The sequence below is a fragment of the Carassius gibelio genome, chromosome B1 (assembly GCF_023724105.1).
Source record: "Carassius gibelio isolate Cgi1373 ecotype wild population from Czech Republic chromosome B1, carGib1.2-hapl.c, whole genome shotgun sequence".
Classification (NCBI taxonomy): Eukaryota; Metazoa; Chordata; class Actinopteri; order Cypriniformes; family Cyprinidae; genus Carassius; species Carassius gibelio.
Genome location: NC_068396.1, coordinates 3198251 through 3213324, shown reverse-complemented (window position 1 = coordinate 3213324; position 15074 = coordinate 3198251). Strand labels below are relative to the sequence as shown.

Genomic DNA, 15074 nt, shown 5'->3' with positions numbered 1-15074 from the left:
CCTCTGACCCTCATGGCATTATAACAATCCCCATATCTGCTGATTGGCTTCATCCTCTCCACCAGTAAGCTGGTGTGGGGTGGGCATTCTGGCGCAATATGGCTGCCGTTGCATCATCCAGGTGGATGCTACACACTGGTGGTGGATGAGGAGATAGCCCTCACAATGTAATGTGCTTTGAGTGCCTAGAAAAGCACTATATAAATGTAAGGTATTATAATTATGTGTTCTGTTTATATGTGTGTGGTAGGTATATGACATATCGTGTCTGAATATAGTTCATTATCGGGTACTTTTGTTGCCATGCTTTCCAGAAGCTATTAGTAACTATTACACAGAATTTTGCTAGGGGTGCACAATAAATATCAGCCGATAATTAATGCACATCTCATGAGTAAAGCTTGTTCTCTGATCAGTAGTAAATTCCATCAGGTGTGTGATTTTGGATGATATTTAACGTGCACCCCTAAAATTAGTTTGTTGTATGTCAACTAATATACTCTTTCAATTGACAAACCAGGTCAAGAAGTGAAAAACGTTTTTGTTGAAGTCGGTGGTAGAGTGTCTTTTCAGCCGACCAGCTTAAATCCTCCTGTCAGCAGCATTTTATGGAAACAAAGAAACGGTGAATCTGTTGTAAAAGCGATTGAATGGGATGCTGAAGATGGCTTTTTCATCCCGAATAAGAATTTCAATAACATCACAACTCTTAATAAGGAGACTGGACAAATCACTATAACTAATTTAACTGTTGAACGTAGTGGACTTTACACCATCGATATCAACCATAAAGAGGAGGAACAAAGATTCAAATTGGAAGTTTTGCGTAAGTGGATATACTTCACATTGATGCATTTACAGTGATTAACACAGATGGTAATCATATTGTACTCTAACAAGAAAAGTGGAACTTAACATGATTTTTCTTTGTTTCTTTCACAGCACTGCTCCCCAAACCTGTGATAAAACTAGAGAAGATTAAAGTTAACCCTGATGCAGTGTATTTAATATGCGAGTACAGTGAAACGATCATCTGGAAGAATTCTACTGGAGGCACACTGAAGGGTTCACCCCACAGTCCAAAAGGAGAACTTATCACAGTTGAAAAACAAGGAAATCCAGATTTCTTCTACACATGCACACTCGAGAATGCCTTGAGAAATAGCACCAGTGATCCGGTCTATGAGAGAGATCTGTTTAAAGGTAAGCATCATGTGTCAGATTAGTTTTTATATTGAGGTGGTTCTGAGATCCTCTATCCACCTTATTTTGAAATGTGAAAATAGGTACTGTCACGTCGGTCAGAAGGCGCCAAGGAAAGAATAGGGTCTGGGTCCAAATGCAGGGAAGAATCTTTAATTTTAAAACTAAACAGGCAAAAATAAAAACAGAACCGATAACAAGGACAAGAGCAGAATCAGAAAAGGGCAAAATGCAAACACGATTAACATCTAACAATCAATACAGCCAGAGTAGTGTGTGAGACGAGAATATATAGTCCATGACAATGAGCAACAGCTGTGTGTGTGATTAAGAGACAGGTGTGCAGAGCGAAGGTAAATGAGTCCGGGAACAAGAGAGAAACATGGGTGAAGCAACTAAAACAATGATGGGTAACACTTTAAAATAATGGTCCGTTGTTAATAAGTAACTACGCAGGAAGTAATAGGTAGTACTACATTAACACTTAACTTAATACTATTAACTAATATAGAAGCAAGATTAACTAAGCAGTAAGTAATAGCTCATTTAGGACATAGGTAGTTCCTTATTAGGTATTTGATAATTACTAAAGAAAAATATTGGTAGCACTTTATTTTACAGTCCTGTTCCTCATGTACATATTATGTACTTATTATAGTAATTACACTAACTATGTAATAACTAGGTACTAACCCTGAACTTACCCCTAAACCTAACCCTACCCCATTTAGTTACCTTGTGTTACCAGAACTTTCTTAGATAAATACTATGTAAGTACACTATAAGTACATGGCAGTACACGTACTGTAAAATAAAGTGCAACCAAAATATTGTCATTGAGAACTACTTTGGAACTATGGCCAACTAATGAACAATAACCAATTAATTACTAATCACAACAGCTACGTCTATAAAGTGAACAATTAGCTTCTTTATGGAAACATATATATATATATATATATATATATATATATATATATATATATATATATATATATATATATATATATATATATATAATAACAACATCTTCCAGATTACAATGTCTGGTAGAATATCACTAGTTCCTCACAGAAATAAATGGCTGTACAGTATGTGTCAGATAATTTTATTGTAAATTACTTGTGAAATCCATGACTCATTACTCGAGTGTTACCTTGTCAGTCCGCAGGAACCTAGTGTTAATGTAGTACTACCTATTACTTACTGCGTAGTTACTTGTTAACAACGGACCATTATTTTAAAGTGTTACCCAATGATGAGGTAACAAGATTGGCGGGGTAAGAAAAGAAACAGGACAAAAGCACATGAGACCAAACAAACACAACACTCACAGAAGAAAGTGACAGAAAGACAGAAGACTGTGACAGGTACGATGATATAATTCCTTATAATTTGTTAAACTTCCGTTTTGCTAGCCGTTAGTTAAGGAGCATAGGAGTGATAAAAATATAACTAAAATATATTTTTTATTTTGGATCATTGGAATTTGATTAATTATGTGTATCTTAAAATGGGAAGTGTAGAATTTAACAGTGTACAACAAAGTGCTAGTGTCATTCTTGAAAATGGCAATGGCAAAGGGATCTTCACTGTGGAACTATATTGCCTTGTGTAACATTATTTTAACCCTTGAGGCATAAGTGTGGTCTGTCAATGCCTGGACTTTAGGCATCACTGTACTGAAGGAGCAGCTGCAATGGTTCAGTTTGTGTGGTCTCATGACCACCTTGCCAACAATCTGTAAAACAAAACACTGAAGTCAGTCAGATGCTCAGGAGAAACCGATAAATTCCCCAAGCCTTTTAACCAAAAGTAGCAAAAGTATTTTGTTCATGGCACCATGGTGTTCCAGTCCAAGTACAGTTGTACTTTTATTCAATACAATCACAGTACCTGGCTTTAAGTGATAGTTCACCCAATAATTCAGGTTTTCATCGTTTACTTAACATCGACTTGTTCTAAACCTGTATACATTTATTTGTTCTACTGAACACAAAGGAGGATATTTGGAATACTGTTAATATATAAAAAAAACTATTCTTTGATCCTATTCACTTCCATAATATTATTTCTCATTACTATGGAAGTCAAAGGGACCCAAGATTTGCTTGGTAACAAACATTCTTCGAAATATCTTCCTTTGTGTTCAGCAGCAAAAAAGTAATGAACACAGGTTTGCAACAACCTTAGAGTAAGTAAATGACAGAATATTCATTCAAGCTAGCCCTCTTTGTGCTTTTATGTTAGGTTTCTACTGTTATCAACAACTTCAGCTTAGCACTAAATATTATTCATGCCCAAATAGGAGTGTCATCGATAAAGAAATTCGAAAATTCCCCGCTTACATGAAAAATAAGGTGGATTGTGTTTGGAAGTTGTATGTACATTCAAGTATTTGGACATTTTACACTTATAATGATCTGAATGTAAATGGAATAGAATAAAACAATATATATCAAAGCAAATTACATTTGTTTGACAATTTAGAAAAAAGTATATATTTATTTTCTATATGAATCTACTTTAAAATTAAATTTATTCCTGTGATTTCAAATATATATTTTAATATCATTACTCGAGTCACATGATCCTTCAGATATCATTCTAATATGCTTATTTGCTACTCAAAAAACATTTATTATTATTATTATTAGTAGTAGTAGTAGTAGTATGTTGAAAACAGCTGAGTAGACTTATTTCATGTTTATTTAATTAATAGAAGAATAAAAGTTCAGAAGAATAGCATTTATCTGAAATAGAAATCGTTTGTAACATTATAAATGTCTTTATCATCACTTTTGATCAATTTAAAGCATCCTTGCTAAATAAAAGGATTAATTTCTATACAAAATATTTTTAAATTAAAGTTATTCAGAAAAACATTATACTGACTCCAAGCTTTTGAATGGTATAGCTAGTGTATAATGTTACACAAGTTTTTTAGTTCAGACATTTTGATCTATCTATTCATCAAAGAATCCTGAAAATGTTTTACTCAATAAAAAGTAAATAAAACATTGCAAGCTTGGTGAGCAGAAGAAACTTCTTTTAAAAACATCCAAAATCTTACTGTTCAAAAAAATTGTCTAAGTTTACGTATGTAACCCTGGTTCCTCGAAGGAACGAGACGCTGCATCGAGAACGTTTGGGGAACGCGTCCAGCGTGACGTCTCTGAATAACATGTATAATCAGTCCAAAGGAAGGGCGAGACGTCATAGGCGGGTGACGTCAGAGACCAGGAAGCATAAAAGCTTGAGCGGCGAAGCTGGTAATCAGCCTCAAAGGATGAAGCAAGTGCCAGCCAGAGATGCCAGAAGTGTGGCACTGCGGCGCAGCGTCTCGTTCCTTCGAGGAACCAGGGTTACATACGTAACCTTAGACGTTCCTCTTCAGGAACTAGAGCTGCGTCGAGAACGTTTGAGGAACGAGAATGCCCACGCCGCCAGACTTTCAAATCTCTGCCTAGTGTGGAAGAGCACAGCTAAAGCAAGAGAAAGAGAAGGAGCCTGACAGAAATCGGGGACAACCCGTCCAATGGCCAAACTTCAGAAGGAGTGAGTCTTGACCCCCAGGAGAGGGGAGATCAGAGGACTTGAGGCTTAGGATAGCATCCTGATCACCGCTTAGCATAAGCTTCTTCTGGCCGGAGGCCTAGCCTCAGCGCACCATGGAGGAAACATGTAACCAGAGGGTTTCTGCTCACTGACTTGCCACCGAGAGGGGCACGGTAGGCCACCATGGCTGCCACGTAGACCTTCAGGGTGGAGTGGGTCAACCCTGCAAAGAGCCTGCAGGAACTCCAGCACTGTACCATCCGGGCAGTTAACTGGGTCGAGCTGGAGGTCTCCGCACCAAGAAGTGAAAAGCTTCCACTTCAAGGCATACAGTTTCCTCATTGAGGGAGCTCTGGATTGGAGAACGGTCTTACAACCTCGGTTGAGAGACCGGAAGCTGTAACAACAATGAGTTTTACATAGTAATTAACTCAAATGATATATAGGGAATTTGAATAATTAATCAGGAATATGATTAATTTATATCTCAGATGACAGTTACATTAAATTTGATTGATTATGAAAAATAGCTCAATTGCCTATAACAATAAATAATCACAGGGCACTGTAACTTACTCATTAATATGTCAATATTACATTCTTCATATCAATTATTGTGATATCTCTTACTGTAAATTACTGCAAATCAAACCGTGGTATGTCCAGCAAACCACTGTAGACCTATAAATTTTCAATAAAGTTATCACGCCTTATAATTCAAGGAAAAGTATTCTCTGGCCATGAAAATATTATCCTATCCTTATGATAAATTTAGTTTCTAAATTTAGAGCTTGTAGCTATAGATCAGACATCTCAGTGACTCGTAATGTGAGTGGGGTGGAGTCCAAGCCAATCGTCAGTATATGGGTTTTTAATAATTAAACTAGTAATACATCAAACTACAAATCACACAGAGTAAATATGCGTACGACAATACAAACAGTAAGCTTTATACAATACATAACGAATCCAAATAAAAGAGAGAGAGAGAGAGAGAGAAAATAGAATGAGATCACATAAGGAGCTCAGGTATGAAAATCATAGTCAGTAACTTTTGGAAGCCAACAACAAATCAGATCATAACAACACTTTAAACCAGCATTTAAATCTCCATAGAAAAGTGATACTTGCATGGCCCAGCGCGTGAGCGTGGTCTTTTTGTGAAGCTTTGTGCGCTTGTCCTTTTGAAAACAGCGTGCGTGTGCCGGAGGCCATGTGACGCGCGTGCACGCTTCGCTGGATCTTTGCGTGAGCATGGAGCACGTGGTCCTTTGTTCTGTCCTCGCGCGGTATTTGAAAGGTTCAACAAACAATGTCCCAGAATTCGTCTTCCTTGCGTGGAGAGGCGAATAGTTGAATAAACTTAGTAAAGAAAAGAAATAAACGAAACGAAAGCTTCTAAAGGAGCCATTAAAATGGCTTTTTTTTCTCTCAGCCCCTGTGCTGAGGGGGTTCGCGCTATGAGCGCGGCCTACGGCCGCGCGGAAGCAACGTTGGAGAGCAGCGTGTCCGAGAACGGAGAAGAGGAAGAAGAGCAAGAAGAGAGAGGTGGACCTTATTTGGTCAATTCTTATAGCTTGAAATAGTTCACGCCCCTTTTTCGCGTAAACAGCCAATGAAAGTCCGCGATCTGAAGCGGAGGGAAAAGTTCCTTTGTCTCTGTGGAGACAACCCCCCCCCCCGATGATCTAGGGCCTGTCCGATTCCATCAGGGATATTTCTAGCAAGTTTGTACTTCAGATTACATACATTTCCTTACTTTGTTCTAGATAAATGGGTCTGTCAGAGCATGACGATTAGAACAAGACTAAACATAATATATATATGATCAAAACATGAAGTTACATTCCAAATGTAGAATTACACATTTAAAGATTTGCTTAACACATGATAACACTGCAGATGTTGGGAAACATCTAAATGTACCAAAAGGGAATACGCAATACATTTATAAAACATAAAAACAGAAAGTTAATGAATACATTCCATAGAATGCATTGTTCAAAAGAAGCCAGTGATTTGGCTTCTCTCCTGTCCTGTGTGGTCGTAAACTTTTACAACCTGCAAAAGTGGGGGTTGCAGAAACATGGCTCTCTTTGAGAAGGTTAAAGTGAGGAGAGACATTTCCTAAAGTATGAGCTTGCAACTTATACTCTTCACATAACAAGGATTAACCATTTTATGCAATCCATAAACATAATTAAAATACATATTAATAATAAAATGAAAGTAAGGAACTTATACGAAAGGTTTCCTTTGTCTCCAGTGTTGGAATGTGGTTGGGGGTTTTCATTTCTTCTTTGAAGCTCGCATGGGCATTGTAAATAATTTAAGTCCAGCCAGGCTGGCGCGAGGCCAGGCACTTGGTGCAAAAAGAGTTTCATTTGGAAAATCTGAATTAAACACATGAATCGATGATCTGCATATCCGTTACAAAGCTAAGAGTTGTGCCTCCTCAGAGACATCACCTACAGCCTCTAAGCTCCATGCGGGGGCGCACCCTCCGCCTGCGAGGGGAGATCTCTCCTGACGGGAACCTCCCATGGAGTGCCGTCAAAAAGAGAAATCAGGCCCAGGAACCATTCCCGGCCCGTCCAGAACGGGGCTACTAACAGCAGCCGGACTCCGTCCTGGCACACTCTCTCCAGAACTCCCGAGAGCAGAGCAATCGGGGGAAAAATGTACAGATGAAGCCTCGGCCATGTCTGTACCATGGCGTCCAGCCCCAGTGGAGCTGGATGAGTGAGAGTAAGCCAGAGGGGACAGTGCGATGACTCTCGAGTCGCAAACAGATCCACCCAAGTCTGGCCAACATCTCCAACTCTGCTTCATCACCTCAGTGTGAAGCCGCCATTCCCCGGGCCTCGGCCCCTGCCTCAACAGGATGTCTGCTCCTATATTAAGATGCCCAGGAATGTGAACTGCTCTGAGTGAGTGGAATTCGTCCTGGGCCCACACAAGGATCTGGTACGCTAGTTGTATAAACTGGGATGCTAGGGACGCGTCCGTCACTAGCATCCCACGGCGACAAGGAGCTCCCAGCACCGGGCCCTGAGACAAGAACCAAGGCTTCCTCCACATATCCAAGGCACGTAGGCAGCGCCGCGTGACCTTTAGCATGCAAAGTGGGTTTCCCCTCAGGGAGAACCCCTTGGTCTTGAGCCACCACTGTAGGGGTCTCATGTACAGCAGGCCAATAGTATTCACGTTGGACGCAGCTGCCATCAGACCCAGCAATCTCTGTGACTGCTTGACAGTGAGTGAAAGGCCTTCTCTCACTCTCGCGACTGCAGTGAGGATCGACTCGATCCGAGCAGGTGACATACGTGCCTGCATCATGGTCGAATCCCACACCATGCCCAGATAAGTGGTTCTCTGAACTGGAGAAAGCACACTTTCCTTGGCGTTAAGTCTTAACCCCAGCTCTTTCATGTTAGCGAGAACGACACCTCTGTGCCGAACCGTCATCTGCTCAGATTGAGCTGATATCAACCAATCGTCAATGTGGTTGAGTTGTGAAAGTGTGGGGTGAGAGTGCAAGGCCAGCGGAAGATCCGTATTGGTAGGCTTTTGCCCCCAAAAGCAAACCTCAGGAACTTCCAATGAAGAAGGATGGAGATAAGTGCATCTTTTGATAGATCGTGACACACCAGTCCTCGGCCTGTGCAGGCGTTCAAAAAGCACAGATCTAGAAAAGGACACAAAGCCTCATCCTTCCTCGGAACAGTGAAGTACCGGCTGTAGGACCCGGGCTCTGCAACCCAAGGAGGGACCACATCGATGGTCTCCATCCTCAGAGAGAGTCTACTTCTGTTCCATTACCAGAGCCTGCTTGGGGCCCACCAGAACTGGATTCTGTGGCCTCTCACTACAGTGTGCAGGACCCACTGAGACACATTTGGCAGTAGTTTCACGCTGCAAAATAGTCTACTAAGGGAATCAGCCTATCAAGACTGATCTCTGGTGGCATCAGAGCAATTAGCTCAGTGCCCTGAAGTGGCGCACCAGCAGGAGACGGCCGAGCTAGGTGCTCTGGAAACCTCCCAGGAGGTCGCGAGCCTCTTAGCACCGCTATGTTCCCGGGCGGTAACTGAGAGAAGCGCTCGCTGGAGACCGCTGCGCCCTGGAACACCGGCAGGGTTGGCAGGTCTCCTGAGGGCACTGAGGAGAGACGGGCACCGTGTAATGCGGTGTACACCGCTCTTCCCCAGAGGGGCCTGCCCTCCGAGGTCCTGAGCCGCAGCATCAGGACTCTCATAGCTGAAGTCTCCTAAAAACGACGGTCCTCAGACCCACATCGTCTGCTAGGAAGACTAGACCAGAGCCTGCTCGGGGCAGGACCCCGTGAAGTACACTTGGCAGGGGCTCCCACACCGCCATGTGACCTCCTAAGGGAACCAATCTCGCGAGACTGGCCTCTGGTGCGCCTAGACCCACTAGCTCGGTGCCCTGAAGCAGTGGACCGGCAGGGGATGACCGTACTAGATGCTCTAGAGACCTCCGTAGAGGTAGCGAGCCTCTCAGCACCGCTACGTTTCCGGGCGGTAACTGAGAGAAGCGCTCGCCGGAGATCGCTGTACCCTGGAACACCGCCAGGGTTGGCAGAACAATCTCCTGAGGGCACTGAGGAGAGAGGGGCACCGCGTAATGCGGTGTACACCACTCTTCGCCAGAGGGAGCTGGCCCTCAAAACGTCCTAGGCCTAGGTGTCAGGACGTTATGATGAAGGCTGTCCAGCGAAAACAACGGTCCGTAGAACTGATTTCCACTACAAGCCTTCGGCCTGGGAGCGCCACTTTGACTCTAGCGTGTGCGGAGTACAAAAGTGACACCCCCTGCACGTGGGGCTGGAACACGGTTGGGACTGCTCCGCCCAGCAGCTCCTGACCGCCTCAACCTCCTCAGAGGAAGAGCGGTACACACGTGTTCTCACATAAGAAATCACATCCCTACAGCCCCTGTAAATCTAACTTCACATAGTCAGATAAATATGTCATTTTATTTTATTTTTATTTTTTATTTTATGTTACTCAGTCACACAAACAACATCAATCTCCTCAGAGAAAGATGGATGCTACAGCGAGCTGTCTCAGAGCGCGAAGAAACTGCAGCGCTGGTTTCCAAGCCTCGAGAACGAGCTCTAGATCTAGTGAACACGGGTGGAGATAGGACGAGCCGTCTCCAACCCGTTCGCCAGATCATGTGCGATTCCCGCTATCGCGGTCGCCGCCGTGCCTCATCAACAGCGCGACCGCAACTGCAAGATCACATGCACGGACACACTCCTCGGAGCGCTTGCTGAAGACACAAGGCTGATTACCGGCTTCGCCGCTCAAGCTTTTATGCTTCCTGGTCTCTGACGTCACCCGCCTATGACGTCTCGCCCTTCCTTTGGACTGATTATACGTTATTCAGAGACGTCAAGCTGGATGCGTTCCCCAAACGTTCTCGACGCAGCTCGAGTTCCTGAAGAGGAACCTTATTTTGTGCAATGATAAGTGTCAGGGTTTTGGTAAGGGAGGAACTCAGGTGCAGACAGGAAGTAACGAAACACAGGATTTATTTAACAAAAAAGGGAAAACAAAAACCCACGAGGGGGAAAACACTGACTAGGGAAATACAAAATAACTGAACAGGACTGAGTTAACGAGATAAACAAAGACTCAAAACTAGAGAACACTAACTACAAGTAAACACTCACGGAAATACAAAACACTTCTTCAGGAACAATCACAATCACCAATGTGGTACAATCACAAGTGATGAACAATGAACCGACGCAAGACAGAGCACACTAGGAGATCTAAATAGGGGAACAATTAAGACACGACAGGTGGCACAGATAGCAATCACGACACGACTAGGTTAACAAGGGGGGCGGGGCAAGGGAACGAGACAACACAAGCACATGGCCCAAAGGCAAGGCCATGTGCTTGTACACAAAACACGGGTCTGTCATGATCCTGCCTCAAGACTAGGAAAAATCAAGGACACGAGGGCAGAATCATGACAGAACCCCTCCCTTAAGGAGCGGCTTCCAGACGCTCCTCAAGGGAACATCAAACACGGGACATGACTGACATGACAGACTGGGACACAGACACAAACCAACAAGACATGACAAATAACAACAAAGGCAAACATGAGTACACAACGGCAGGGTTAGGGTGACAAATCAAAAAAAACAAACAGGGAAGGGGAGGGGGCGGGACCACAAAGTTCATGGGGGAGAGACCAGGGCGGGTGGGTGGTGTAGGAATCTTAGGAGGACAGGACGAAGGCTGACGACGGGGGGTACGGGCAGGTCTGGGTGGTGAGGGGCGGGGAGGGGTCTCAGGACAACTGACAGGGGACATGACAGGAGCAGACAAGGGACGCGGGGCAACACTTACGGGACGCGGGGCAAGACTTACGGGACGCGGGGCAAGACTTACGGGACGCGGGGAGACGACAGCTGGACACGGGGGGACAACATCTACTGGACACGGGGCAACATCTACTGGACACGGGGGGACAACATCTACTGGACACGGGGGGACAACATCTACTGGACACGGGGGGACAACATCTACTGGACACGGGGGGACAACAGGACACCTACGGGACACGGGGCAACATTAACGGGACACGGGGCCACATGAACAGGACACATGACTACATCAGCAGGACACGGGGCACGCCAGCGCTCACCGCTGATGGCATGGGAAGAGACAGGGTCACAGGACCGGCAGGCCCCTTCTTCTTCCTCTTCCTCCTCGGGCGCGGTGCAGAGGCTACAGCTGGGTCAGAGGCGGGTTGGGGGAGTTTGGTCTCGGGCAGGGCAGCCTCGGACGCCGAAGACTCTGAAGCTGACTCCCATGAAAACCGTCTCCCTCGCTTGTTGGGGAGACTTAAGGTAGTGGGAGGTTCCTCAGGATCTTGGGAGGGACTTGCCTGATCCCCCAGGGTTGCCACGGCCAGGACACGACCCTCTGGGACCGTTGGCAGCTGGGTAGGTGGAGGGGACCTCTGTGGCTCCTCCTGGGAGATGCTCTCCCACAGCCGGGCATAATTCTGAAGGATCCACTCCCCCTCGGGCGAGTATGGGAGGGTGACCCCCTTCCTGTCGGTGGGGGATGACATCCAACATTGACGACGGAACTTCAACAAGTGTTGGAGCTCGGGGGACCTCCTGCCTGCTGAGTTCCTTTTTGGTCGGTTCATTCTGTCAGGGTTTTGGTAAGGGAGGAACTCAGGTGCAGACAGGAAGTAACGAAACACAGGATTTATTTAACAAAAAAGGGAAAACAAAAACCCACGAGGGGGAAAACACTGACTAGGGAAATACAAAATAACTGAACAGGACTGAGTTAACGAGATAAACAAAGACTCAAAACTAGAGAACACTAACTACAAGTAAACACTCACGGAAATACAAAACACTTCTTCAGGAACAATCACAATCACCAATGTGGTACAATCACAAGTGATGAACAATGAACCGACGCAAGACAGAGCACACTAGAAGATCTAAATAGGGGAACAATTAAGACACGACAGGTTGCACAGATAGCAATCACGACACGACTAGGTTAACAAGGGGGGCGGGGCAAGGGAACGAGACAACACAAGCACATGGCCCAAAGGCAAGGCCATGTGCTTGTACACAAAACACGGGTCTGTCATGATCCTGCCTCAAGACTAGGAAAAATCAAGGACACGAGGGCAGAATCATGACAGATAAGTACATGGAACATTACATTTTCATCTATCCTCTTTCATTTTATGCAATATATTTGACAGGCATTATTTTTTATTACAGTATGCCTTGCGATACTGTAAACAATGGTCTTACCATGGTAGAGACCGGCAAATTACAGTATGTTATTCTTCATCAGAAAATATCAACTAGTACAGGCATAGGCCCAATCACAATTCTATTTTATACCCCTTCCCCTTATCCCTTGAAACAGAGTGTCAAGGGGTAGGGAAGAAAATATTCCCCTAAGGATTGGGACACCACTACCATGCCATCACACGTCATCATTCTTCGTCTAGCTCTTATAATGCACACATACTGGTGTGCTGGTGTGCATTAGAGCCTTTAATTGTCATTCTGTATAAATAATGAGCTGCTTACTGACACACACACATATCGGAAATCGCACAGCTCACAATCCAGGAGAAAATAAACTTGTCAACGCTGCCCCACAACTTTTATTAAATACAGTTTAAATATTGAATCACTACATTATATTTTCCAGCGATGAGAGGATACAATCGCTGTTTTTAAGTAAACTCACTCTAAAAACATAAACGCACAGACGTGAATACACGCAACTTCCATTTCTCTCTCTCTCTCTCTCTCTCTCTCTCTCTCTCTCTCTCTCTCTCTCTCTCTCGAATAGGCAATATTTGAGAAATTGATTTAGTGATTTCCAATTATTGGGGGATTAGCCCCCATCAATGTCTACGGCAGTTATGGCCCTGATCAGACATATGCTGTGCCACTATCATGCAGTCTGTAATGACGTTTGCAAATATTAGGGATTTTTTTTGCAAACATTTCTTTGAGTAACACGACCATTAATATAAACTCACAATTGAATGCAACATAAAACAAATGATTACTTTTCATTAAAATCTTTATTTATGCCAAAAAGCTTACATTTATGTGTCTTTTTGTTCGCTGTAGCAGCCATGTTGCTGAGATAATTCATACCTGAAAATTTTCCCCTTACCCCTACCCCTCCAACCAAAAGAATCGAGACACCCCTACCCCTTCAAGTGAACGTACAAAATGGAGGGGTAGGGGTAAGGGGAAGGGCTAAGGGGTAGAATTGGGATTGGGCCTTATACTGTGTCTAAAAAACCATTACTGCTGGCTGTTTAGCATAGTAACAGTAGACAGCAAATTGCATTGATGTATATCTTAATGCTAACAAAATACTTTATTGGCAACATACTCTGTTTCTACTTTCAAAATAAGTACAAACATTTAGGGCCATTTGGACTTTGTATCAAGTCACATGGAAAGAGTTAATGTCATACAATTTGGTTTCTGTGATTGCTGATAGTTTTGACCAGGATATTGTTATGCTATCATTTAGAGTGCATTATGAATCAGCTGTGCAAGTATATTATAAGTTATGTATAAATTATTTATTATGTTTATTCCTCGTGTTCTTTTCCTTCAGAGAGTGGACTTTGGTGGATAGCTTTCATCATCATCCCAATCTTGATACTGGTCCTCTTTGTTCTCCTCTATAAGGTCTGGTCAAGGTTTCATAGTAAGTTATCTATTGTATTTTATTTTAAGATACATGTTTTTGCACTTGTGTTTTTTAAGAAGTTTAAAATACTGTCTATAAACTTGTACCCAGTGTAGACAGTAGTAGTGTACAAAAAAAAAAGTGATGTCCAGCATAGAAAGATTGATCTTCATTCTTTAATCAAACATTAATGTTATTTTCATGTAGATTTTCTAAGTGTATTGTGTAGTTGTACAAGTGTTTAATTTGGATTTTGGAATCTGGACATCACTTTTGGCCGCTAGTGTATTTCTGTATGCTTTATGGTTACTGTGAAAGTGTATTAAAAAAGTGTGTTACACTTACTACTGTAATAGTGACATAAAATGAACAAAGTGAGACATTTCAAACACTGCTTTTCAAAATATTTTTGGCCATTAGATTTTGTAATTAAAGGGGTCATATGCAATTGCTAAAAAGAGCATTAGTTTGTGTATTTGGTGTAATGAAATTAGTTTATACGTTGTAACCCTCTGAGGTCTAGGGGGTTTTGGGGGCCTGGAGAAGTTTTGACATGCCCTGACTTTTGTGCTTTTTTCAGTTGCTTCTAAGCTTATACATGGCTAAAGTCTGAAAACACTGTAATCAGCACACACTTGGCTACAATAATATGTAAATAGCATGTATCTTTTTGAGAAAACAACGTTCATGCGTAATTAGTGAAAACCTAAAATTTTGAAGTCACTGAAATAAGGTCATAAAACACATACAGAATATTTGTTCACAAGACTGTTAAACCAGGATCTTGAAGTGTAGAATTTTTATTTCTAAATGATGTGAAAATCTTCTTGTTTACTCTCAGAAAACAATAAATTGATTAAAATTTTCTGAGACACTTTTTGGGCCCTATTTTAACAATATAAAGCAAAGTTCAAAGCTCACAGCGCAGGTGCACTCAGGCCATGTTCAAATCCGCTTTTGCTATTTTAACAACGGAAAAACGGTTGGCATGCCCGGGCGCATGGTCTAAACGGGTTGTCCCTATTTCCTTAATGAGTAATGGGTGTTTTTTGGGCATAAAGT

General features: G+C 42.9%; 1 protein-coding gene across 16 annotated transcripts in view; it reads left to right on the top strand.

The window, feature by feature from the left end:
- The window catches only part of LOC127948882 (SLAM family member 7), a 104010-nt gene that overhangs the window by 69353 nt on the left and 19583 nt on the right, over positions 1 to 15074 (top strand). For 5 of the 16 annotated variants that reach the window (XR_008152211.1, XM_052545705.1, XM_052545706.1 and 2 more), the window contains exons 2-4: positions 521 to 826; positions 943 to 1203; positions 13938 to 14030. The exons of 4 other annotated variants lie outside the window; for them this stretch is intronic. Coding sequence is in view for 11 of the 12 variants with exons in the window: in XM_052545705.1 (XP_052401665.1) it covers positions 521 to 826; positions 943 to 1203; positions 13938 to 14030 (660 nt within the window). In the remaining variant the exon portion in view is untranslated. The remainder of the gene's footprint in view (positions 1 to 520; positions 827 to 942; positions 1204 to 13937; positions 14031 to 15074) is intronic. 7 more of the 16 variants (XM_052545695.1, XM_052545702.1, XM_052545694.1 and 4 more) reach the window with 3 other exon arrangements.